The following is a 26,295-nucleotide window of genomic DNA, read 5'->3' as shown; positions in this document are numbered from 1 at the left end:
TTTCTGAAACAATAAGTGAAACAAAACACAGCCATCTTTCACATTTCACACTTTTCTAGCCATGCATTGTGCACATAAAATGCATATATTGTTGAAAATATGAATATTACATAAAATGTGCTTTTACAAAATGTGCATATTAGGCAAAATTGCCTTAGAAAGTAAATTGGGAATAATTCACACTAAAATGCTAATGGCGTTTCTGTTAAGTATAATTGTTTAATTGTACATTGAAATGGAAAATAACTGTAATATGTCTGTGTAGCATGGCATGGAAACTTCCACTGAACTAAGCAAAAGCTGTAGAGAGCCTACCACTTAACGATTAAGTGAGACTGTATCTCTGCTAGCTCTGTCACTAGGTGTTTAACTTAAATCACATGAAAAGAATTGTATTGCAGGTCTATGCCTATGCTAATCTATAGGCATCCATCTTGGGTGTGCGAGTTCTTTGTTCTGAAGCCACTGAAGAGAAAGGATGTGATTCTCTCTCCAGCCTCAGGCTAATGGAGGCCATTTGCAAGTGAGGCAGAGCTTTGATTTCAGCTCTGGGTGGTATTCATAATCCCAAGATATTTTATCGATGCTGGGACCAGGACATGCTATTATGCATCTATCTGAATGCAACTTGATTGTTTTAAGTTTGTTTTGGAGTTAAGTTCTGAAGAAAAGCTTCTGAACCATATTTTTGGAGTGGACAATTTTTATTTGAAGAGTTTTTTGTACATCCAATTTGCTTCCAAATGCACAATATTAATAATCTCAATAGTTTCATGTAATTTATACTTGCAAATAGTTATATATAATTGCAAATTGATGTGGAAAACTGACAGTAGGACTGGAAAAGATTGGAGAAAGTGAGAGAAACCAGGATTGGCAGATGTGCCTATCTCCTAGTGACCACAACTGAAAACAAAGGCAAATCCTGGATCTTGAATTTGCTTTGTGCGCCAGAAACATTCCCTCTCTCACAACCGCTGTTACTCCCACAAAGCAGAAATACACAGGAAAGATATTCTTGAAGCAACAGGCGGTGGGGGCAGGACCTTAGCTCAGTGACAGATCTTATGCTCCACATACAGAAGCTCCCTGGTTCAATCCCTGCTGTCTCTAGGAAGGGCTGGGAAAGACTTCCGGTTTGAAACTGCAGAGAGATTCTGTCAGTCAGTATCAACAACACTGTGTGAGATGGACCGGTGGGCTTACTTGTAGAAAGCAGCTTCCTGTGTTCCTTTTGCGAGGTCAGAAAGCACCTCACTCCCTTGCAGAGCCTTGAAAGTCCATTATGCCATAATGCTGTGACGTGCAGGGACAGGATGTGAAACACCAGCACTGGGCCAATGGTGTGTCACTGTTAAAAGAGCCTTTTATACCAGGCTTCACCTGTGAGTCACTGCCTCGCTATAGTGGTTCATTCTGCAAAAAGATGCAAAAGCCGGCCTGTGCATTCCTGAAGTTCTGCAGAGTGACCATTCAGTGTTAGAGCATCTGTCCAGTAGATGTGTTTCTGTCTCCTAGAAGACATCTGAAGACAGCCCTGTTTAGGCAAGTTTTTAATGTTTGATGCTTTATCGCTTTATTATTATTATTATTATTATTATTATTATTATTATTATTCTGTTGGGAACCACCCAGAGCGGCTGGGGAAACCCAGCCAGATGGGCGGGGTATAAATATTATTATTATTATTATTATTATTATTATTAGACAGGAGAGAGGGTAACTACGCTGAATCTTCTGACCCCTGCATTCTTCAGACAGTTCTGCTGCTGGTTCCGCAATCAGCAGGCGACCTTGGGGTCTCAAATTTCCTGTGCAACACCAAAATTTGGTGTGTGTGTCCCCGCCCCCACTGCCTCTCTAGCTAAATAATAGTTGTGGCATCTGCTGCACTTCATGCCCACTGTGACCAAACTGATTGTGGTCTCCTAAATCTGCCTCTGGTGGCAACTGTATACCAGGAGATTAAAACAGGTACAGACACCTCACTCTGTTGGCCTCTCATTTAGCTATTCTCACCTCAGCAAAATCCCCGTGTGTAAGCAGCTCTGAAAACAAAGTATGTGTCTGCCTTTTGGGGGAAATGAATTGCTATAATGGTTGTCTTAATAGCCCCACGGATCTCTGCATCAGTACAAACTGTTAGTAGAGGCATTTGAACCATCACCACCCTGCTAGAGGCAGATGATAGATAAGTAGCAGGCAAGAAGCAAATACCATTCTGCAGGTTTTCTTGCCCAAAGATTCATATGAGAATAAGGAACTAATGACTTCAAGTCAAAAATTGATATATGGGCATTATTTCACACTATTACAGTTCCATCCAAAAGGAATGAAAACAATATTCTGAGCACCAATATTTATAACGCATAGCAGCGTTTTGCTATTTTAACTGCATCAAAGTGGAACAAAAATTCCAATGTGTTTGTAGAATGTCATCACTTAAGAAATAACCCTATGGTTTAATCATGTTCTTTTGCTTCACCAGATTTAGCAGATTATACGACATTTACAACTGACAGCTGTACTAAAAAGTACATATTTCTCAACACTTTCCTTGTAAAAATAAACTCCAACCGAATCTTTTCATGCTAAATCAGCTTCATTAAACCACTGATATTTCTGACTTGTCCTTTGGTGGAAAGTGTAACATTTCAGTGCACAGGAGTTGGTGAAGCATCCTACCCCATGTATTACCCCCAATCAGTGGCTCCAATCCAAACAAAATGTTAGATGTGAGAAGAGGCTGCGACAACATAAAGATATATTTTGAAAAGCAAGACGAAAAGACACATTATAAGCCCCATTGAAATGAACCGGAGCGTCACAAAAGTACTATTGGACCTATGCATGAAACTTGTGAAGACAATGCCACCTACAAGGTCATTGTAAAACTTAGTTTCATGAAATAAATTCAGTTCATAGTTTGGGGTATTTTGTGGGACTTGTGCAGCCAGCAATTGTGCTTTCCTATAAGTATCACTATGGGATGTGGGTGGCGCTGTGGGTTAAACCACAGAGCCTAGGACTTGCGGATCAGAAGGTCGGCGGTTTGAATCCCCATGAAGGGGTGAGCTCCCGTTGCTCGGTCCCTGCTCCTGCCAACCTAGCAGTTCGAAAGCACGTCAAAGTGCAAGTAGATAAATAAGTACAGCTCCGGCAGGAAGGTAAACGGCGTTTCTGTGTGCTGCTCTGGTTCGCCAGAAGCAGCTTAGTCATGCTGGCCACATGACCCGGAAGCTGTCTGCAGACAAACACCAGCTCCCTCGACCTATAGAGCGAGATGAGCGCGCAACCCCAGAGTTGGTCACAACTGGACCTAATGGTCAGGGTTCCCTTTACCTTTACCTATAAGTATCAAAGGGCCGGATTCACAGAGTTCCAAATCTGCAAAACCTCAGTAAAGAGCTGTACACACACAGGCACAATCCTTTGTCAAAACAGCCTTTGCCAACATCTGCTAATACAGACTTTGCTCCCTTGGCTCCACTGCAGTAATGAAACTCGATCATTAATTTAATAATCAGCTGGCCCTCTCTTTTTATTAGAGCATTTAGTAAGTCAGAGTGCATACATATACATTTCACATAGGAGGCAGTTTCTCAATAAATTAGATGAATCCGTCTGTGCTCAAGAAAACAAATGAGATTTGTTCATCATTAATATTATTTCGGAACAGTTTGACATGCACAAAATTGGCCGGAGCAGATAAAATGTGTGGCCAGCAGAGCTGTAGAGCAGCAGTGTCCTAAATGATTGGGCTTTGATTGGACTAAACCTCTGGATGAAGCTGTACACAGAAGTGAATAAATACACTAGTACAGTCATAGTGATCGACCAGCAGCAGTTGATTTGGTTCAAATGTAAACCTGGGGATTTGACTGAATCTCTTATTGCTTGGTCAGCTTAAAAGAAGCAGGGAATTTTGCAAAGGGTTGTGGATGTATGAAATATCTGGTGCTTCCATTCCACCTGGCATATGAAGAATGATGTTTATGGTAACCAAGCTGTTGATTACAGAAACAGTGATAAGAAGCCAGAGTTGGACTCCAACTTCCTTCAATCCAGCCAGCATGACCAATGGTTAGGGATGGTCAAAGTTACAATCTGGCAACATCTGGAGTAACACAGGTTCCTCATCCCTGGTCTATACAGTGGTACCTTTGAATGAATGAATGAATGAATGAATGAATGAATGAATTTATTACGGTCATAGACCAGAAGGAAAAAAAAAAAAAACATAAAAGGCAGCAATAATTTACAAGGGAATGATGGTGTCAATTAAAAGTTGTAAAATTATACATAAAAACAGTACACATATACACACACACGCACATATACATACTCATATATGCACTGCAGTATATGTATGGGCTTAAAAAAGGGGGGGGGCTTATCCAGGGGTCAGATCTTTTACTTTTTTACAGCTAATGCCCTCCGCTTGATCGCGGCCGCAGAAAACTTGGCCACTTTCAGTGTTACTTCTGGGTTTTTATCTCCTAGTAGGATTTTCAGCCGCTGAGATTCAGATCGACCTGGAAATTTCTGAACGATAGGGGAGATAAACAGTAACCTGATATCCCCGTAAAGGTCGCAGTGTAACAGCACATGTGAAGCCGTTTCCACCTCCTTCAGACCACATGGGCAAACTCGTTCAGCATAGGGTGTGCCCTCGTATCTGCCCTTTAGTAAGGCAGATGGCAATACATCAAATCTGGTAAGGGTAAACGCCCGCCTATATTTTGCGATTTGTAGGTCCAGCAAATATGGGGTTAGATTAAACCCTTTTCCATAATCTTGGATAGCTGGGTATTTATCTATCTTGCTCATATGGTCCTGAAGCTCTACATCTCCTATTCGCTGGCTCACCATCATTTTAGCCTTTTCAAAGCCTGAGGCTATGAGTTCTTGTGGGGAAAGCCCCAGGCCCCTCAATTTTTCATAAAGCGACAATCTCCATTTAGACTGGAACGGGTCTAGTAGAGTCAATGGAGCCACTCCCACTGGGAAAAATATGAGTTTTAGCCAGAAGTGAATCTTCAGGATCCATATCCTGGCATTAATAGGGAGTTGGCCTACCTCCAGCCTAATGGCAGTGTTAGAGACACAGGTAGGTAACCCTAGTAGGGAACGATAAAATTTAGTTTGTACAGATTCCAGGGACTTGAGTTTTTGACAATTAAATATCTGGGTGCCATACATCAATTGTGGAAGTATTTTTGCAACAAAGACCTGGGAGGCAGCAGGAACATATTGACCTCCTTTTCTGTAAAAGAATCTTATGATAGCTCTGGAAGATCTTTGCGCATTTACAATGGAATTCTTAATCTGATGGCACCAAGATCCCTTCTCATCAAAAATTATTCCAAGATATCTAAAAGATGTTACTTGCTCAATAGGTTGGTTATTAATTTTCCATTTATGTCGGAGTTTTCTCTTGGAGAACACCATAATTTTTGATTTAGTGTAATTTATTATTAGGTGTTCAGCTTCGCAAAACTCTGTAAGAGCTCGTAAAAGTTTTCTTAGACCCACACAAGAGAAGGAAATAAGTGCCACATCATCTGCGTACAAAAGGACCGGAATTGGTGTATTATTTAGATTTGGGGAATGAGTACTTGCTTCCTCCATCTTTCCGACTAAGGAGTTTATATAGAAGTTAAAAAGAATAGGGGCAAGAACACAGCCTTGCTTGACACCATGGGAACTTTGGATTTCCTTTGATAGGTTCCCATAACGGTCGCATCTAACACGGATCCGAGTATTTTCATGTAGTCTACGGATAAGAAGCAAAAGACGTCTATCGATGTTTGTGACATTTAGTTTTTCCCAAAGTCTGTGCCGGGGTATCGAGTCGAAGGCTGATTTGAAATCTATAAAGGCTACATAGAGAGAGCCTCCTTTCTTTGAGGTGTATTTCTCCACTAGATGTTGCAATGCCAATCCTTGGTCTAGAGTTGATCTATGTGCCCTGAAACCAGCCTGGGCTTCCTTTAGGATGTGCTCCTGTTCCAGCCAGTCCGCAAACTTTTCGCGTAAGTGAGTTGCATAAAGTTTGCTGATGATGCTTAAAAGACTGATTGGTCTGTAATTGGCTGGATCAAGTTTACAGCCTTTCTTAAATATGGGAACGATGATTGCCAATCCCCAGTCCTCTGGTATTATTGCTGTTTGATCTATGCTGGTGAAAAGGGTGGCAAGGACTGGGGCCCACCAGTCAATATTGGCTTTAAGAAGTTCAGGAGAGATGTTATCTGCTCCCGGGGCTTTTCTGTGTTTGAGTGCCTGAATAAGCCTCCTAATCTCCGCGACCGACACCGGAGGCCACTCATCACCTGCCGCACACTGTATTAGTGGCTGTGTCAAAGGCAGAGCTGAGTGGTACCTTTGGATTCGAACGGGTTCCGTTCCGGAGCCCCTTTTGCATCCTGAGCAGAATGCAACCCACGTCTGCGCGTCTCGCAATTCGCCGCTTCTGGGCATGCGTGTGACATCATTTTTAGCGCCTGCGTGAGCGGCGAAACCCGGAAATAACCCGTTCCGTTACTTCCAGGTCGCCGCGGAACGCAACCAGAAAACGCTCAACCTGAAGCTACTTTAACCCGAGGTATGACTGTACAGTGATATACAGAGCAGGAGAAAAACCCTAACCTTGCCTGATGGCAAGAGATCCTAAGCTCTTGACAAATACATTTCGGAGGAACTAAGCTCTGAATATCCCATAAAGGCTGCTAGGCTTCTATGTACTCGGTTGCTATTCAAGATGTGAACAGGTTCATCACTAAGCAGCTCTGCATTCGCAAGAAAGAAATTGTCACGTTCTCTCCAAGATAGTGTTTCTCAAATATTTTGTGCTCAGAGTCCCCTTCTAGATTTACTCCATTTCACAGCAGGGTATGCAGAGATGGAGCAGGTCACAGAGGAGATATCATTTTCATAAATCCAAGTTGGCTCATTAAATCTCTTCATTCAACCCATCTGTGTCTTGGCTTCTGCTTGTGCTGTTCAGGGGTCTAGCCCAGAGAGGGATCTCAAACCTAAACCTCCAGTAGGTAGCCTTTGGTGCCTTATCTCCTGTGCTGTCTGTGCCTTCAAAAGGCAGGCCCAGTTAGGTTCTACTGGGAAAGGGTCCTTCAAAGCTCCAGTGCTGGTCTGAGATCTATGTCTTGATCCAACAGCTTGAGGATGATCAAATGACCTCCAAAACCAACGGAAGGGCCTCAAGCTCCAAGAAGTCCTTCCTTTAGAGCTAGTCTAGCAGCCTGAGCACTTTATCACATCTAGGAACTATGACGGGCATTTCTGGTAGTTGACCTCCAGCCTGCCCATGGCAACATTTTCTGCATCTAGCATTGGGTCTTGCTTTCCTGATATCTGACCTCTAGTGTCTTACTTATAAAATTGATATGCCGGCCCATCAAAAATTATTTTCTTGATGGCCCAGGCCCTGACAGAAAGACGCACCTGTCTCAGGATGCTGTCCATCACTGGAACTTCTCTATGTTATGCATGTTATGCATGTTCCTTCTAGGGATTTTACACATCCCAAAGGGGGCTGTCCACCCCATCATTTGTGAACAGCTTCAACAGAACAGCTAGATGAATTCCCGACTCCATTTCATAAAGATCAACTTCCCCTCCATTTACGTAAAACGCTTTGGCTGTGAACAAACCATACATTTAAAGTATTCAAACACCAAAGTATTTTGGGAGCTCTAGATTACCCTCACAGAGCTACAGTTCCCAGCACCCTTAACAAAGGGTGAAGTTCCCAGGATTCTGAACCACAAATACAGAGGGAAGGATGAGAAAACAACAGGATAGCTATTCCTCTGCTCTCAGACACAGTACGGTCTCTTGATATATTGCCATTCAATGTTGATGAAAGGAATTAAAACCCTGAAAAGCTATTGCAAATACATTCAAGTGAGCAAACATCTTCAGACAGCCTATATGGTAAATGAAGGAAGTTCCAGTGAAATAACCTCCGGCAAACTTGGCATTATATTAAAATTGGTTAGCTCAGCACATTAAATTCTGCAGTAGGGTAACACCTAGTCACATAATTTCTTAACATAAAAGCAGATGGGGATTCCAATTGGCCAGATAAAGATGATAATGGTGATAGCAAAGGTAATGATCTTGCTGCTTGTAAAATTACTTGGAAATGTAATTTTACAAACCAGATAATTAGGGCCATTCAGAAAGGTGAATCATGTTAAAAAGAAGAGAGAACACTTTCTCACCTTCCCTTTGTCCTTGCATGACCCACTTTCTAATACTTTTTGCATTGAGTACGAAATCCAGAAATATACCCAGTCTGTGGTGTTAATATTACACACAAACTCATCTGTGCACAAAGGCCCTACTGCCCTTTCTTGTGTTTGTTTTAAGAAAAGCTGAATTATTGATTGTCATAGTGATTGTCATAAACCTGGCTGGCTGTAAGATGGCTTTCATAGAGGACAAGCCTATCAAAGGCTACTGGCCAGACCTCTGCCTCAGTTGTTGGAGGTAGCATGCCTGTGAATTTCAGCTGCTAGACATCACAAGTCGGGATATACTAGATGGGACAAAACAGACTCTCATGTTCCTACTTCAGGAGGGGGCTACTACCAACCGTGTTCCAGTTTCCTCCCCCCTCCCCAATCCAGCAAATACAATCTCGCACCTGAAATTGTACAAGGGAAGATGGGCAAAGCCACGTTGGGGTGGGGAGTGCAGAAATGACAACGATCCTAGTTATTTATGTCAAGGTGTAGAAGTGCTCTGCTACAAATGTCCTTTCCCACCACCACTTTCTTTATTTGTCTCTGCATTTAACTCCTGCAAGTGGGAAACGAAGCGGTCACCATCCAGCAGCTTTAAGGGGCTCGTTCCCGTGCAAGCTCCCAGACCCGCTGGAAGCAGGAACAGGCAGTGGCTTGCAGGGGAAAGCGTTTCCGTCTGGCTAGCATTTCTAACCGTAGCTGAAAATTGAGGCCATGAATGACACAAAACAAAAACCTAAATAAAACTTAGCGGGGTGGAAGCAGCTACTCCTCCTTCCACTTCGCCCTTCTGACTTGGTGCGGGCCTTCCTGCCCCTCCTCCGGTCCCGCCCCGGGGGCGGCTCTCCCCGCCGGGGCAGATCCCGGCCAGCCGTGCCGAGCGCGCAACGCCAGCAAGCTCTTGGGCGCTTGTGCTGGACGTGGCACCGGGCGGAGGCGGGCGCTGCTGCTGCTGCGTGCATGGAGCAGAGGCTGGCCGAGTTCCGGGCTGCCCGCCGCGGCACCCGCCACACCGCTCCCTCGGCAAAGCCCCCAGGGAAGGCGGCGGAGGTGGAGACGGCGAAGGAGCAGGCCCAAGCCCGGCCCCCGCTGCCGAGTGAGGTTGGTAAGCTTCGGCGCGAGGCGGCTCCGCCTCCCGAGGCGCGTTGCGGGGAGGGGAAGGCCGCGTTTTCACCCGCTTGGCCTCGCCGCCGCTCTCCTTGCAGGTTCTTCTGCCGCTGCAGCTGCTCTCCCGTCAGAGCTGCCGCGTGCGATATTGCAACTCAAGGCGATGCTTATGCTGCGCGATACCGCTGCACGAGTGTTGTGTGTTCAGTGCTCCAGGGCCAAACGTCTGGCGAAAGTTGTTAGCCTGGCCGCCTTTCTAACGTACTGATTTCCTGCGTGTACAGGTTCATTCATTCCTGCATCACAGGGGGTTGGACTAGATGACCCATGGGGTCCCTTCCAGCTCTGCTGTTCTAAGGTTATCTCCTTCCTCCACCCCGCCGTGTTGGAGCATTCACAAATGAAGCCCCTGCCTTGAGCACTCAGGAAGAACTTTAGCACTTGGCTCTGCTCTTCCCATACTGATTTATTTATCCTCAGAGAGCCTTCTCTCTCTCCCTGGGCTCTACTATTATCTCATACATGTTAATCACTACAGTTTTCTAACCAAGACCCTCAGGGCTTTCTCATCTCCACACCATCCCTGTGAGGTAGGAATAGGATAGGCCGGTGATCTTCATGTTTCTTCTGTAGCTTTGTCAGGGCAAGATGCACAGCCAAGCAATGATTTGAACCCAAGCGCGCCTGGTGGTGATGCTTTCTGTTTTACAGTTCATACTGATCAAAATGTTCCTTATGATTGGGAGTGGGCATGTGTGCTCGTGAAACCTGTTGGGGCGACAGTGTAACACCATTTGCACCATATCGTGGAGATGTGGTCCAGCGTCCTTCAGGAATTTAGCCATACATGGTCGGTCCATCTTTTATTAGGGATGGAGGGCAAGCTTTGTTCTCATGGCAACAGTTGCCTTGAAGTTCATCATTTTACCATCTAGTGAGGTGTTCCAAGGGATTGACAGTAGAGTAGTTGGGAGAAACTACATGTTACTACACGTTATATAGAGAGTTAAATTGGTAAACTTTGTTAAGAAAAGGAAACAAGAGTAAGGCTGAAGAGTAAGCGTTAGAAATAGGGGTTTAAGACAGCATGAAAACAAACATGGCAGGAGAGGGTGGCATGTGTGGCAGGAAGATTCAAGGACAATCAAAGAAAAATTTAAATGTTTCAATGTAGTATAGATTGGTATTAAAAAAATATTTTTATTTGTAGAATATGGATAGGTATCTTTTCAAAATGAGAACAGGAACACAGGCTTTTCCACTACAGTTCTCCATGACATATTGTGGTGGACGGGGATTTTCAACTCTGACAAATATGAAAGATCAGAAAAGAGAAGGGCTTCTTTGTGTTGGATAAGGAGATGAGAGTTTGTCTCAAATTAGAAGAAGAAGAAGAGTTTGGATTTGATATCCCGCCTTTCACTCCCCTTCAGGAGTCTCAAAGCGGCTAACATTCTCCTTTCCCTTCCTCCCCCACAACAAACACTCTGTGAGGTGAGTGGGGCTGAGAGACTTCATAGAAGTGTGACTGGCCCAAGGTCACCCAGCAGCTGCATGTGGAGGAGCGGAGACGCGAACCCGGTTACCCAGATTACGTGACTACCGCTCTTAACCACTACACCACACTGGCTCACACTATATTAGACTTAATATAAACAAGATTACCCAGCAAAAGCAATCTCATACCTCTCATTGAATTTGTATACATACTTAAGGTACATATGTTGTAAGAGGCACATTTATAATTATATTTTGGGAGTGAGTCATGTTCTTACATAGCTGCTTTGTTTTATACTTTCTAGATGTCCCATGATCATATTATAAATTAGTTGTGTTCCATGTTATAAATGAAGCGCTGCTAGTTGTTTCTTTTTGTTTTCCAATTTATTTTTATCAATAAAAAAAATTGGTGTGGCACAAATTTTTATTCTGAAAGTGTGGCCCAGAGAAAAGTTTGAGAACCACTGTTCTAATAGGAAGGCTAGACGGCATGGGTTGAATGGATATTTTAGCTACTACTTACTGAGAATATAGTTTAATGAGCTTTCTGCTCTGGTCTCAAGTTCTTTTTTCAGAAGAACTGAGCATGAGTCTATAGACATACCATTATTCATTATTTGCTGTTTTATACTTTATAAAAGCTGAATCCCATTTATTATGGTGTTGCCCATGGTCTTCCTGTTTGGAGATATTCTGCTGAAATTTCAGTTTTCTTTGCCTACCTCAGTACTGGTAGCTAGTGAGCCATGCCTCTGGATGATGATGATGATGATGATTATTATTATTATTATTATTTTGGGGGGTGGGAACTAAAAACACTGGTCATCATTATAGGTGTGAGTGAAGGGTTGGAAAAAACTGAGGGAAAACATTTTTCTCCAAAGCAGTCCCCCACCTCCAAATTAATAACCCCAAAGGATTATGAAATACTTTATTTTAGAAATATGAACAGAATGTTTAAAAGAAGATGGAGCTAGGATACTTCAGTCAGTAGAGCATGAGATTCTTAATCTCAGGGTCATGGGACATAGTGGACAAAAGATTCCTACATTGGACTAGATGTCCCTCATGCTCCCTTCCAAATCTATAATTCTATGATTCAGCCCCCAAAAATGATTACTAAAACTGTATCAGGAAGACTTTTATGTAAGACTGTGTACAGATCATTACAATTTCTGCACACTGTGACAAACAATTCCTGAGCTGTGCAATGAGAGTAAAACTTGCAAATGCAAGAGCAAGATGTATTTCTGCGTCTAGGAAGGCACTGCCATTGAAACAAGAGGAGGATTCAGTTCCTGCCATTGTGTCCTTCTGATTGTTGGCATAGTTGGTGGATCTGTTTGTTCTCTTGACTAGGCCTCAAAGGACTGGGAGTGGGAGAAAGTGCAGAACACCATAATTTTGTTGCCACCCAGTTCATGCTGCTGCAAATCTGTCAGATCCAAGATTCAAAGGCAGAAATGTAAGTGATGATAGCACTGCTTCTGTATTTGAGTGGAATACAAAAGAAGCAGCAAACGTTAGACTTCTTGTTGGAAAGGTATTTTCGAATGCTGCAGAGCACAGAACATCTTCAGGTAATTGCATTCTGCGATTCTACCAAGCATATATTTCCTGCAACATGGTGACATGGCCTTTGCCCAGCACAGCCTGACTCCTCTTGCTTCTTACCTACTTCTGACCTATTGCTCAACCTTCTGCAGTGTGTGAAAAAAGTGGTCTTTTTTGGAAATCAATATTCCATCACGAAATTGATCTTAGAAACAATTGCTGTTCTGGCCTTAATTATTTGTCCATTGCACAAATAACCCGGGTGGCTTTTTGTTTTATTTTGCAGGAATCCAGTCAAAGGCCAGAAAAGCCACAAACTGAAGCTGTTACATGCCCTGCACCAAGGTGGACCAGTTGCTTTCTTCTGAATGTCACCTTTCTCAAGTTTCTCATCTGGCTTGTCTTACTGGGACTCTTTGTGGAACTAGAGTTTGGTTTGCCTTATTTTGTCCTGTCTATGTTTTACTGGATCTATGTAGGAACCCGCGGCCCTGGAGAAAGACAGACTGGAGAAAGAAGTGCCTATTCTGTCTTTAACCCAGGATGTGAAGCCATTGATGGAACACTTACAGCAGAACAGTTTGAGAGAGAACTACAGTATCGGCCCTTAGCCCAGAGGTAACTAGTGCCTATACCAGTATCACTAGGTCTCTCCCCTCTGCTTGAGCAAAATGGGAACTGTTTCCTGTGAGATTTTTCATCTTTAGAAATGTTTACAATATTGTAATTAAAGAGTTGAGCTGCAGTTACTGTTTCTTATACAATAAACAACTAAAGACAGGATATTAAACATCCATATTCAGCCTCCCCCCCCCAAAGGCTCATTTTCTAGGCTATATGGTTCTCACCATTGAAGCTGTTATTTTCATAGACATCCCTTTCAAATGAAAGCAAAATATCTTGGCCAGCTTTATATTAAAAGATCCAGGAATGCATGTACAAATATTCATATATATTTAGACCAATGCCAAACATTAATATATACAGCTATTCTTTTCCTTGGGGTTTCTCTCCTCACCTAAGTTGAATTTGGAGACCTCAACAGAACCAGCTAGAGGGGCAGGGGGACCTTACATTTCATTGAGCAATAACCTCCAAGTCTGCTTATAACTTCTTTTAAAAATTCGATCCACTCCAGTATCAAAAGCAGAAGAGCCACATTTGTGGAAAGGATAATGTGACAATAATATATACATTAGGTTTGTATTTCTACTGTAGGTGTGTTTGATTAATGCTCATTGAACTGAAAATTTGGATCTACACCCCACTTTTAGCAAAAGTCAGCTTGCACAAAAAGTTAAACTGTACTAACACCACCACATATGAACAAAACAGCTGCACTAAATTGGCAGGGGAAAAACAGCAGATACCATTTGCAGAAGTGGTAGAGCTATCTGTATGTCATCAGCATACAGATGACATCTCAGCTCAAACTTCCGCATTCCCAGTGCACTTGCCTGGAAGCAAGTGATATTGAACATTCATAAGATTGTGCTTCAAATCACCTCCTAATAGGTTAATAGTAAGGTGTGATGAATAAACTAACAAAATATGAGAATGTGTTACAAAGGGTTGGAAAAGGCAAGCAGATTTTACTGGTGTGTTGTATCGGGTGTTGCTTGCAGAATGCCACATATTTTACTTTTTGAAAACAAGCAGGTTGACCAGTCTACCAACTGAGGTACGGTATGTTTTAAATGAATTTAGTACCTTTTAGCAGACAATGTCTAAACACATAGCATACTGTTAAAATGGAATCCATCAGCATGGTTGGAGTGTTAACTCCTGTCCCTCAGAAGAGTAGCTCCGCTACTCTAATTCCCCAGGACCCTGGATGTTGGATATGGATGAAGAGAAATTCCCCAGGCCAGATAACCTGTGTGCAGTTCTGCAGACAGATTCCCCACTCCCATACTTGGGGGCCAAAGGATAGTGGTGCCATCTGAGTCAGTAGAGACTATTAAAGCCTATTTTCAACTCTCTTACTGAATTTATTACATTTCACTGTTTGTTTGAGTGTGTGTGTGTGTGTGTGTGTGTGTGTGTGTGTGTTTACAATGTCAGGCACCTGATTTGATTCCATAAAGATCAGCATTATCTTGTATTAGGGACACAGTGGTACCTCGGGTTAAGTACTTAATTCGTTCTGGAGGTCCATTCTTAACCTGAAACTGTTCTTAACCTGAAGCACCACTTTAGCTAATGGGGCCTCCTGCTGCCGCCGCACTGCCAGAGCCCGATTTCTGTTCTTATCCTGAAGCAAAGTTCTTAACCTGAAGCACTATTTCTGGCTTAGTGGAGTGTGTAACCTGAAGCGTATGTAACCTGAAGCGTATGTAACCCGAGGTACCACTGTACAAGAGATGCTAGGTGTGCAAATTTTACTTTTTTTGGTTGCTTACTTTTTGAAGATTTATTCAATTCATTCATTGGTATGTGTGGATTCAAGGCTTGATATTTTAAAAATGCATGAAGGAAAAAAATTGATTCTGCTCAAGTAGATCTAAAGTAAACTGAGATACAAATAAATTTATGTCTGACACATCTTGGAAACCATGAGGAGAGAATTACACAGTTAACATCAATTGCAGCAAACCTTTATATGGTAAATTACATTGCTTTTGCAAGACAAGGATGAATTCGCACGTGCACAAAGGAACATAATTCATAATTTGCTATCCATTTTTATAACATTAAAAAATAAATACATGCAATTATTTTTTTAAAAAAAGGATCAAAACAGTAAGGATAGAAATATGACATTCACTCATTTTTAATGCTTAATATATATATACACCATTTTGGTACATTTGCAATACGTGCTTCCACTTAGGTGCCTCACAAGTTGTATTAATTTAACAAGACTTGTGTGCATAACTGTGGAATGAAACTTAAGTAGAATCACAGTGAGTGAGCAGGTTGCTGGTGCGTCTTGGGTTGCTCAAACTGTTTTTGAGCCCCGTATGAAGAGCAGTCTTAAAGCATACTATGAATTCCAAAGCAAAGGCAGCTTGAACATTGAGGCTCATGCACATCTCCTCTATTCATCGGTACTAGTTTTATTGGGAACGTTATAAACAGGCTGCTGGTAACGAGAGGGCATTTCTTGTTTCCCAAGGCTGCTTCCACCAGCCCACAGACATTGCTGAAAAGAGGTCTTGAGTGCTCTTTTCTGCATCTGCTATCTTCTCCCAAGACTAAACAAGCCTTTAAAGGAGTTGCATATACTGCATCCATCATCACTTTACTAGGATCACATTCCAGAAATGAAAAATAGCTGGCTGAAAGAGGAATAGCAATACAATAGAACAAACAAATTTAACAACACCAACACTACATAATCAGTAGGAAAAGAGGATTGTGTATGGGTGGTTTTTTTGGCAGCAATTGTTTCCTTGGTTAAACTGGAAAATATCTTGCCAGTTGCAAAAGGGCTCTTTGAGATTTGGGTGGGCTCTACCCATCTCCTTCCATGGTCAGAATGCTCCTGTAATTCTGCTCCTTGAAAGCCCCATTGAACCAAGCTCTGCCAGTATGGTTTCCATAACCTGCCAAGATGGGTCTGGGGCAAGACCAAAATAAGGTGGGGGCCCATGTTTAATTGAATTTTATTTTATTTTATTTGCAAAGGTCTTCAAAAGAGAAGAGGTTAAAAATCAAGGGAAACACAAAGTGATTTTAAGAACAAGAGAACAGTTAGTGAAAGTTTTTAAAAGCCATGAATTTAAATGGCTGCCTAGCCTAGAATTTTGGCGAAAATGAAAGATAAATACGTGAAGGCTCAATTTACACACCAAGACAAAATATACTAAAATTTAGAAAATGTCTCTTGGGACACATCATTCAATAACCTTGCCTACTGCCTTTTTTCTTGCTGTTTGGTGAAGCATGTGACGTTGTTTCCCATATGACAAGCTCTATTATGCTACAGGAATTCCAATGTTGACTAAAGGGCAAATTAAACATGGTGGAGCATGCCACTCATGTGTCTGCTCTCCTCTCATATAACACTGAGCTTGTCTCCCTTCCACATGCTCCCCCTTCCTTTGTGTAAATCGGGTGGGGACCTCAGCCAGTGGGGTGAGATGCAACCTTCCAGGACTCTAGTTGGCCCTGGGAACTCTACAGGCGTGGCTTAGACACTGCTAATCTTCTGAAGTCCCATTTTCAAAACATTCTCTAGTAATAACTGCACAATAAGCATTCACAGATCTCAACCATGCTTGCCTGTAAATAGACATCTGTAGCACAACTATTTCCCACCAATGGGGATTGTGTTGGAGTAAATTGTGAAAAGTATAATGGGGGAAAGCTTGCAGTTGTCAGCTTTTAAAACCAGGAAAGTGGCTTGAAGGAGGCCAGTGGAGACAGTCTATATGACCGGCTCTATAGACAATTTTAAACTTGTGGCAGCTACAGTTGCTGTGTCTGATGTGTAGGATTTCTGTCAAAGCCAGCCGATTCAACTCCTTAAAAGGGTTTGGTATTCCAGATCACTGAGCAGCCCACATCACTGAATTATGCTAGCAAACCTACTTGAGTCCAGTGGATTTTGGTAGCCTCTGGTTCTCAAGAAACTAATACGTTGTAGCTCACATCTGGCATGGACAGAATCCTAATATGCTAGTGTAACAGTATAAAAGCATCACTCCAGCAAAGGTGGCGTGTCCAGCATGGCTTAGAGCAGGGGCAGCCAGTGTGCTGCTCTTAGAAGTTGTTGGGCTACAATTGCATTTCCCCCCAACCATTTGTATGCTGGCTGAGGCTGCCGGAAGGTGCAGTCCACAACATCTGGAAGCTACCACATTGACTGCCCTGGATTACCACATTGCTGAAGGTTTCTTTACTGTTAGGTGCACACAGTATATACGGATGCAGCTTGCAAGACCCAATTATGGCATCACAGTACACAGCCATAGAGATTTCTATGCATGCGCTACACAACACAGGGACAGTCTCCTGGGCCCACAGCAGAACCTTTCAGATTCTGGTAAATCCAAGGTCCAGTCCAGAACGGCCACAATAGTATCATGCAATATGTTTTTAGAGGAGATGACAAGTTTCAAATGTACTTCAACTCGGTGCTGCAGCGCACACCATTACTACCAATACGGTAATTAATATATGATGATCTCTGAAACCAGAGTTTCTCTGTATGCAATCAAACGTTCTAGGAATGACTGGCAACTTGAATTGGATTTACTGAAAAGGCAAATTGGATTTATATATTTTTAATTCATTCCTGCTGAGCAGTCTACATAATTTTTAAGATTCTAAAGGCTTATTGACAAGCAAGAAATCCGGCTGGCTGTAGCATAGAAGAGTGAGCTGGCCAAAGTGCTGAAAATATAGCTCCTGAATCAGCTTGTTTTTGTTTTCAACATCTAGCATAAAAGAGCCCTGTAGCTATAAGACACTTGAAAAGGAAAGAAAAAAAGCAAGGCATAGAAAAACATATGCTAAAGTTAAGGACTCCTGTGAACAAATGATTAAAGTTCTAAAATACTAAATTCTACATTTGTGTCTCCATAGATGTTATAAAGGGTATTATTTTCTCCATGTTCCTGTTTATCCGCTTCTATACCTACAGGGGGCAGAGAATAATACGTTGTTCCCTGTCAAATACTCAATTCCAGAAAGCCACTAACTACTTTGGTTCATAGTAATATTTGTGCAGCCTTCTGAAGCAGTAAAGGGCTATGAGAGTGTTAAGACTGGGCATTTAAAAACACTAATGACAGCAGAAAGGGTGTGCATTCATCACATGGAAAAGAACCATCATCTGCACATAGATTTAAGTTTCTCCGAGAGAGAAATTACTCTTTAACATGTTTGGGAGCATGCAACCAAAGGCAACATCAAATATCCAGTATTCATATACTTCAATCATGGACGTACCAGCAAAAATTGATCTGAATGGCACAAGAACAATTCAAGCCTTTTCAAATGATGAAATAGTAGGTGGCTCCAGTCACCAGTACTATATGCTGTCCCCATGCAGTGGATGAGTAGAATAGTCCTGCTGGGGTCAGTAGAGGATTGCTCTGCCACATAGAAATTGCCTTTTTATCAGGTTTACTATGCTGCTGTTTTTTACAAAAATGAGGGATAGAATCCAATGCTGCAGAGAAGAAATGTACAGCATGCACTATTTTTTAAAAAAGAGGTATGTGAAAGCATAAGGGTGTAAAATGGTTATTTGTTAAATAATCTTTCCCATTTTTAATTGTACACATTACCATAAAACAGAGAACGCCTCACGCAACAAAAAGTAAACTACATCTTACTGTGCCATAGGAGTGAAGAGATGAATAACGGTTCATTGCAAATAACATCACTGGCACTGGCCATTAGGTGTCCATGACACCACATGTGACCTTCAAAACTGCAGTGAATATACTATTCTTGCAGTGTGATTAGAGGGGGGCACAAAAGTCCCATTTGTGGAAATGCCTGGAACACCCAAGTCAAATGACTGCATATTGGGTGTTTAAGAAAGCTACCACTTGGCAAGGCTTGAAATGCTTCTACAGATTATGGTGACTGTTTCTTTGTAACCATGCAAAAGTTTAATCTCCCCTTTTTCCCAATGGGAGTATTTTCTTGTTTGTAATGATCAGCTGCATCCTTGTAATTTAATCAGTAAAGCTGTCAACCTGTCTACCCACGCTAATAAATGATTACCTTTACGCTTTGTGACAGCATCAACACAGTGTTTATAGGCTTTGGGCACCTGGAGGCCTCTGATAGTGAGAAGAAATGCTTTAAGCTTACTTTAAAGAGCATGTCCTCCCCTCAAATGTATTGATTATATTAGGTGGCCGCTTTATTTTGAAAGCTTGTCCAGCTGCCTGCAGCCATGAACGAGGGAGGTTCAAGTCTTCCAAAGGCCTCATGCAATCTGGTTGGCTGGATATTCAAGGGGATTCGATTGTACCTCCTGCAGTTCATGTCAGCTGGTCAGACTCCTCTGCACTAGCCTCCACAGAAATCTTAGCTGAATGTAGCCTGGAAAGTGGCAGCATAGACTGTGCTTCCCAGGGTACCTCCGCTGCTTATACTGTTGGCTGGGTACTTGAGAGGCTTCATGTTGCTGTCTCTGCGGACATAAAAGTGCTCTAGTTGCCAGCGCTCCCAGCTTTTCTGAAATTCTGTCCGAACCTTGCATAAGGAAACAAAAAGGCATGAGAGAGAGAGAAAGGGGAATAATCCAATTTTGAGCCACTTCTATTGTAGCACTAAGAAAAGATGAAATATCCCATATAATTAAACACTGGCAAGGTTCTAAAGCCGCCCTTGTTATTGTTTCAGATAATTTCTGTAATTACTTAATCAGTCCTTCATAGGTAGTTTCATAACCAAAATAATAGCAGCACTCTCTACTTATTCTATAAATAGATGTATGTCTGTGCAACAGTTGGGAACAGTATGCCTTAACTGAACTCCTTGCAGCAACCCATTGATCTAAAGTTAAGAGGGCACATGGTTCAAACTAGTCTGAATTTCCTGCTTCAACACCATTTTGAGAATCCAAGATACTCACTGTGACTGTCAACAAGTGTATTTCTGCATACAGATAGAGCTAAAGACCACAATTTATAGAATGTTAATTCAACAGTTGTAAAATCTTGAATAAGACTGAAATTCTAGGCATGCATAGGCTGCAATCCTACCCCTGTTGAACCACACTGACATACTTCTGAATAGACATGCCTAGGATTGTGCTGTTACTTGGGAGTGCCCTTGAAGTGAGAGGGACTTACTGCTGAGTAAAGATGCATAGGACTGGAGTGAGGGGGGAATCACCTGGCAAATGCCGTTCTGCTGACTTTGAGATCCACAGCAACAAAAAAAGGGGAGGATTGGAGTGCTAAGAATACACACACAAAATGTAAGTGAAAGGAGAGTAAGGTATTTTAAGTTACTATGGTTGGGTGTGGATACAAATTGGAAAAGCCACAAAAGTAGGTTCACCCCATCTCGTTTTCTCATTTCCTAAAAAAATTTAATGGGGGAAAGTAGCGTTTAAATCCAATTGTCACTGCAAGACCAAGTCTAGTGACATGTGAAAGAAACTCAGGACATAAGCAGGCAGCAAAGTTGGTACAACATGGTCAAATCTATTAGAGATTTCTGTTCTTAGGCTATTGGTAAGGGGGAAATAGCATTTGTATAAAGCAAATTATTATTTTTTAAAGCTATTAGAGATCCAGTTCTGTAGCATTCCCCCCCACCCCACCCCATAATGTTCATAGTTTGGTTGTCATGGCCACATCATCATCATCAACCTTTTATTCGACCGTCAGTCAGAAAAAAGTACATTTGTCAATACACAGTTAAAAGCTCCAGGAAGATTTTAGAACTTAGCCAACACTAAAATGGGCTAAACAGATAGCCCCGTATCATGGCCACAAATAAGCCTGTAAGCTTGGACAAGGGTGTCAATGATGTACTACTCTCTGGTTTCTCCCCCAGCCCCCAGGAGCTTCCTTGGCTGCCCCATAAGCCACTTTCTCAAGTACCTATGAACTGAAAGCTCCAAAACTGTACTGATTAAGGACAGCTCACCACTAGGCCTTATAGTACTTATCTTAAACTAGAACTACAGATCCAAATGCAATGCAAGAGAATCGTAGAGTTGGAAGGGACTAGGAGGGTCATCTAATTCAACTGCCTGCAATGCAGGAATCTTTTGCCCAACGTGGTGCCCAAACCAATGACCCTGAGGTGAAGAGTCTCATGCTCTACCAACTGAGTAACTCTAGGTCCCATCTTTGAACATGGATCTGCACTAATCATCTGTTAAGCAAAATGTGTGGGGTCCAGTTACAAGAGTAAAAAGGGTGCTGATTTAAATAGTTAATTTTTTATTCAGAGCTGCACAATGTGTACACTAGGATTTGATCCATCACGGTAGCAGCAAAATTAGAAACTGCAGCAAAAGCCACTTATCACATCAGCTAGAATTAGCTTTTTGCACAAAAATAGAGGATACTTAATAAGGAAATACTATGACCCTCTTGTAAGTGGATAATTGTGCAAGCATAAGCCAGCTAATTCATCTCAGTAGCTCTTGTACTGTAGATACTACTGTTAGGGGGGGGGATGCATTATGAGGTCTCTTACTGTTTATGATCTTTTTCAAAGGCTAGTCATATTAGCCTGTTGCAGAAAGCAACAGCAAAGAATCCTGTGGCACATATTGAAGCAGGTGGTCCAGATCTTAATCTCCGCATCCCTGGTGGGCCAAATCTGACAGGTGGCCAGTCCCTGAGTCCCTGAAATGAAGTTTCCGAGACCCCCTTTCTGTAAAAGTTCAGGCACAGGGATCTGGCACCCACTGCGAAGACATGCAAGTTCTATAACACTGCCTTGAAGATATCTCTCTGTTCTGATCAAAATTTCACACAAAATAGAGAAACCAACCCAGATTATCGCCTACTAGGGCTGGGCGATATGTGCCACAGGATAATACGTGCCACAGGATTCTTTGCTGTTTTCAGCATCGTGATACCAGCTAAACATCGTGATATGCCAATATATCATGATGTCTAAAATAAGGATGGAACTATGTAGATGCAAACCGAGTAATGTCCTGGCAACTGCTATTACTTAGGGGTCTAAAACTGATAAATTTTTACTTATCTTTAACATATTGTTACAACTGTTATTTTATAGTTCAGCTAATTTTTAAATTAGTGTGTTTTCTCTAAAATAGGGAGGGAAACTATATAACGGGAACCAAACACAAAAACACTAGGGAAAAAAACCCTTCCTCTTTTTTCCCACTGGTGATGGTGGGTGGGAAGGGAACAAAGAAAAAGAAAGCAGCCGGCAACACATAAGGAAGTATAGGGTTGTGGGAAGAAGTGTGTGTGAGAAAGCAAAGGGGTGAGGGGAGAATTGGCGGGGAATTCAAGGCTGAGGAGGAGAAAATTGGGAACGTAATGAGGGGGGAGACAGATCTACACACAGAGAGAGAAGAGAAGGGGGAGGAGGCTTATAAAATGGTGACCAAACTATTTAAGCTTTTCAGAGTCCTTGTTTTCATTCAAGTAACGTAATCCTTTTAAATTTTATTCTGGCAGGGTCAACAAAATCCAACTTGGCAACAAGATAATAAGGCTGCACAACAAAAATTCCTCCAATCCCGATACACATTTCAAGTTAACAAGCAAAGGGATGTCTTCATACAGGTCTTCAACTACAACCCTCAACATATCAGGGCTTTATTATAACTTAGCACTTTATTTACTCAAAAATCAATACAATGACCTTCTAATTCTCCATACTCCTACTTTGATATATTCATAGAGAACGCTATCTGAATGCTTTAGTTTTCTGTCAACTAAATTACTTGAAAACATTCTTTTCTCTCTCTCTCTCTTTTTGTATGGAAGGTAATACTGCAAAATACATGCCTCTTACCTCACTGTTGTTAAAACAGTAGAGAATTGCAACCAGAAGACCCTGGGGGGGGGGGAATCAGTACAACAAAAAATATGAGTTAGATAATTCATACTCATTCTTGCATTAAACTTCATTAGCCAAACTAGGAGAGGAAACTATATCTAATCCTGCTACAAGTACATCTTGAGACAAGAATGCAAAAGACTTCATCCCTGTAAACTGAGTAATACCCTGCTGACTCAGGACTTGAAGAAGCAGCTCCTATAATGTGGCACTTAACTTCAGTTTATTGGCAATTTAAGAGTGTGCCTTTTTCTCCATAAAAGTGATGGAGGAGTCAGTGTGTTGTATTGGTTAGTGTTGGACTCCGACCTGGGGGACCTGGGTTCAAATCCCTGCTCAGCTATGATCCTCACTAGATGACCTTAGGTTGTTGTGATGATAACTTGGGAAGGGGAGAACCTTGTACTCCACAGAGGAAGAGAAGGATATACATGTAATAATAAATACATAAACAGATGCAACGGAACAGTGAATGTTTCAGCATAAAAAAGCAGCAGATACAACAAATAGATCAGGGGTCAACAAACTTTTTCAGCAGGGGGCCGGTTCACTGTCCCTCAGACTTTGTGGGGGGCCGGACTATTTTTTTTAAAAAAATGAATGAATTCCTATGCCCCACAAATAACCCAGAGATGCATTTTAAATAAAAGGACACATTCTACTCATGTAAAAACATGCTGATTCCCGAACCGTCTGCGGGCTGGATTGAGAAGGCGATTGGACCGGATCCGGCCCCCGGGCCTTAGTTTGCCTACCCATGAAATAGATGGGCAATCAGGACTTTCACAACTGAAATCCAGATTTGTGAGTGACAGCACCAGTGACACCTCTTATGCAGATGGACATCTTCATGCTGATCACTGCTAGTTCAAATAGATTAGCAGGCTCAGGGCTGATAGTTCATTTACCATTCTGCAAAAATCAGTGCCAGTGCTTGGTACTTCTGTGAGGCTCATGTCCCCCGACTTCCTTGTTTAGCGACTGTTGTGGGAGGAAGCAGAAACCTTTCTAATGCTCTGATGGAAATGTGATAAAAACAAAAGAATAGCCTACTGGATCAGGCTCCCAGTAGCCCCAGCGAGCAAAGAGTTGTAGTTCAAAACACTAGGTTGGGTTACCATAAAATAACCCCATTATAATTTCAATTTCTTTTTATATACTTGTCCAAAAAATTCTAATTTTAAGGAAGACCAAAAAAATATAGCCCATGTTTGTATTTGTTTTCTTCAGCAAATACAATTCTTCAGCATGCTGTGGCGTAAATACAATTACCGTATTTTTTGCACCATAACACTCACTTTTTTCCTCCTAAAAAGTAAGGGGAAATGTCTGTGCGTGTTATGGAGGGAATGCCTACGGGTGGCATGCCTGCGGATTTTCCTCCTCTAAAAACTATGTGCGTGTTATGGTCGGGTGCGTGTTATAGAGCGAAAAATACGGGTAAGCCTTACAGGCACTGAGTGCCAATGAAAAATGAACTTATAAAAGCTTTCATTTAAATTTGTGTTGATTATTCATTGGAAAATATTTGGCCATATCCAATTCCAGATGGCGGTTCGGATCTGATGTCCTAGATCTCTTTCCCAGTTATTCTACCAAGTATTAATTGATGCATCTGCATTGAGAAGGGTTCTAAATGCAGGGTGCTCAATTGATTTTTATAATTGTGCATCATTTTATTTTCGAAACTGGTCTGTTTTGCTTGAAGCACTGATGATAAATGTTGTTCTGAACACACAATTGCTGGGTACTACCTGAAAGGAAGAGGAGGAGAGTTCAAAAAGGAGCTTCACAAAGCGCAATGTTCCTTGGGCATGCTCATCAGTAATGTAAGCAAATACAATCTCGTGGGTCCCCAACAGTGGAATCAGAGTCAGCGTAGATTTGGCCAATCTAGAGAATAGAAAGCATAGGAAACTTTATCAAAAGGGCAGTATCAGAACAGAAAACAAAGACTTTGGACTGGTCCCAGCTCAAACATGTCCTTGTTTGGGTTATCTTAAGCAAATCACACTTTTAATATTCTAATGCTCAAATAATAAATAGATGCAGCTTATATGGACTAATTCATATGTTTGTATACTTTTACTTTCCCAGTGTCCCTTTCAGTTTCATGTGTACCATTTATCACCTTCTTTCAAACCCCCTAGGTTCCTCTCTCAAGCACCATTATATTTCTTGTTCACAAACTTGGGCATTCTTGAGTGTCAGTTTTCCCCCCATTTGTAAATAGTGAGTACTTGCTCACATGGATTGAACTGTTCCTATTAATTAATTATTGGTACAATAACAGAATATTAAAAATGTAGAGGTAGTAGCATAAAAACAATAAATGATGAAGCATAGGGAGCAATACATTGCACCCCAGACTATACCATCTGTACTAGGCTCCAGAATTGCCTCCCCTCTGTGGGATCACCATGTGCTGCATGGCTTTTGGAGATCAAATGCACTCTAGCTACTAAAAAATATTCTCACAGAGGCCATCAAGTTCTTGGCAATCATTAGGCAAAAGTCGTGCTGAAGGATTTGTATTAGTATTCTATAATGTGTGACATCTTCAAAGCACCACCAACACATTCGTTGATAACTAACTTTGAGAAAATGAAGAGAACTACTGTGATGCAGTAAGAATATATATTTGCTGGACATATGCTCCAAAACCCAAGGAAATGGCCAGTAAAACCTTAGTAGTAGTAGTAGTAGTAGTAATAATTTATTAGTGTCAATATATTTTACTTTACACTTCCGAGAGACCAATGATTAAAAAGAACTGAATGAAAAGGAAGCAGGAGAAACTAGAATTCTTGATTCTGATGTTGGAAAACAGGCTCTGCATAAACACAATGTTCGAACATATATGACGTGGGAAGTCAAGGACAAGCTGATACAGCAGGACAGAGATGTCACTGCAGGACCTGTGCTAGGAAAGGATTTGTCACTGCGTTACCATGACCCTGTGTGCTGCTAAGGGATGTGCAAAAGAAATAGAACTAGCTACCTGTTCAAGCATCTGACTCAATGTTTACTGTTAAGTAGGGTTGGGAAACTGCCCCTCTGCCCCAATGTCTGTATTCCCTTGAGAGGAAAGTGGTCAGGGCCAAAGCATGCACACACACATAATGCCTTGCTCAGGTTCTTAAACACACCGCATTCCTTCTGAGACATACTTTCAGCTTTCGCAGCTTCTGTGCTGTGCACTGAGGAAGGGGCTCCCTTTTATCACCACACAGCATAGAAACGTAGTCATGTTTTCATCCATCAGCAGCTGAGCAGAAGGACTTAGCCGCAGTCCTTCCCTGCCATAATTTCTTGATCAGCTGGGGATTGTGGAGAGGCAAGTGGGCCAGAGGTTTCCCACCTTTGTCCTTTGTTATGGGTATCGGCTCAT

At 41.9% G+C, this 26,295-nt stretch overlaps 2 protein-coding genes and 1 long non-coding RNA gene across 6 annotated transcripts in view; 2 read left to right on the top strand and 1 right to left on the bottom strand.

Annotated features, from left to right (window-relative positions):
* The first annotated feature begins 9,101 nt into the window (after window positions 1–9,101).
* Window positions 9,102–22,800, top strand: SAYSD1 (SAYSVFN motif domain containing 1). Of its 2 annotated transcripts, XM_083497228.1 has the most exons (3): window positions 9,149–9,371; window positions 12,718–13,049; window positions 22,520–22,800. In XM_083497228.1, exons 1-3 carry the CDS (start codon window positions 9,231–9,233, stop codon window positions 22,743–22,745), a joined length of 699 nt encoding a protein of 232 aa, XP_083353354.1. In that variant the 5' UTR covers window positions 9,149–9,230; the 3' UTR covers window positions 22,746–22,800. The 2 variants fall into 2 exon arrangements, with proteins under 2 accessions (XP_083353355.1, XP_083353354.1); XM_083497229.1 differs by lacking the exon at window positions 22,520–22,800 and having other exon boundaries at window positions 9,102–9,371; window positions 12,718–14,413.
* LOC310704163 lies at window positions 14,471–16,411 on the top strand. The gene is made up of 2 exons (XR_014524615.1): window positions 14,471–14,558; window positions 14,802–16,411. It is a non-coding gene; the product is annotated as an uncharacterized lncRNA (long non-coding RNA).
* GLP1R (glucagon like peptide 1 receptor) overlaps window positions 15,189–26,295 on the bottom strand; it is a 100,198-nt gene continuing 89,091 nt past the window's right edge. For all 3 annotated transcript variants that reach the window (XM_083497203.1, XM_083497204.1, XM_083497205.1), the window contains 3 exons: window positions 24,659–24,797; window positions 22,860–22,901; window positions 15,189–19,592 (listed from right to left, as the gene is read on the bottom strand). In XM_083497203.1, coding sequence (XP_083353329.1) covers window positions 19,425–19,592; window positions 22,860–22,901; window positions 24,659–24,797 — 349 coding nt within the window. In that variant the 3' untranslated portion in view covers window positions 15,189–19,424. The remainder of the gene's footprint in view (window positions 19,593–22,859; window positions 22,902–24,658; window positions 24,798–26,295) is intronic.

The sequence above is a fragment of the Podarcis liolepis genome (genome assembly GCF_965112155.1).
Source record: "Podarcis liolepis genome assembly, chromosome: 3".
In the NCBI taxonomy this organism is placed as follows: domain Eukaryota; kingdom Metazoa; phylum Chordata; class Lepidosauria; order Squamata; family Lacertidae; genus Podarcis; species Podarcis liolepis.
Note: the sequence above shows the minus strand (reverse complement) of the source record. Positions and strands in the feature narration are given on the sequence as shown.

Bases quoted from the DNA above. Each gene is read 5' to 3' on its own strand.
- SAYSD1 (XM_083497228.1), top strand. From the start codon at position 9,231: ATGGAGCAGAGGCTGGCCGAGTTCCGGGCTGCCCGCCGCGGCACCCGC. The intron at 9,372-12,717 runs GTTGGTAAGCTT...TTTATTTTGCAG, and splicing joins GGCCCCCGCTGCCGAGTGAG to GAATCCAGTCAAAGGCCAGA. The intron at 13,050-22,519 runs GTAACTAGTGCC...TTATTCTGGCAG, and splicing joins TATCGGCCCTTAGCCCAGAG to GGTCAACAAAATCCAACTTG.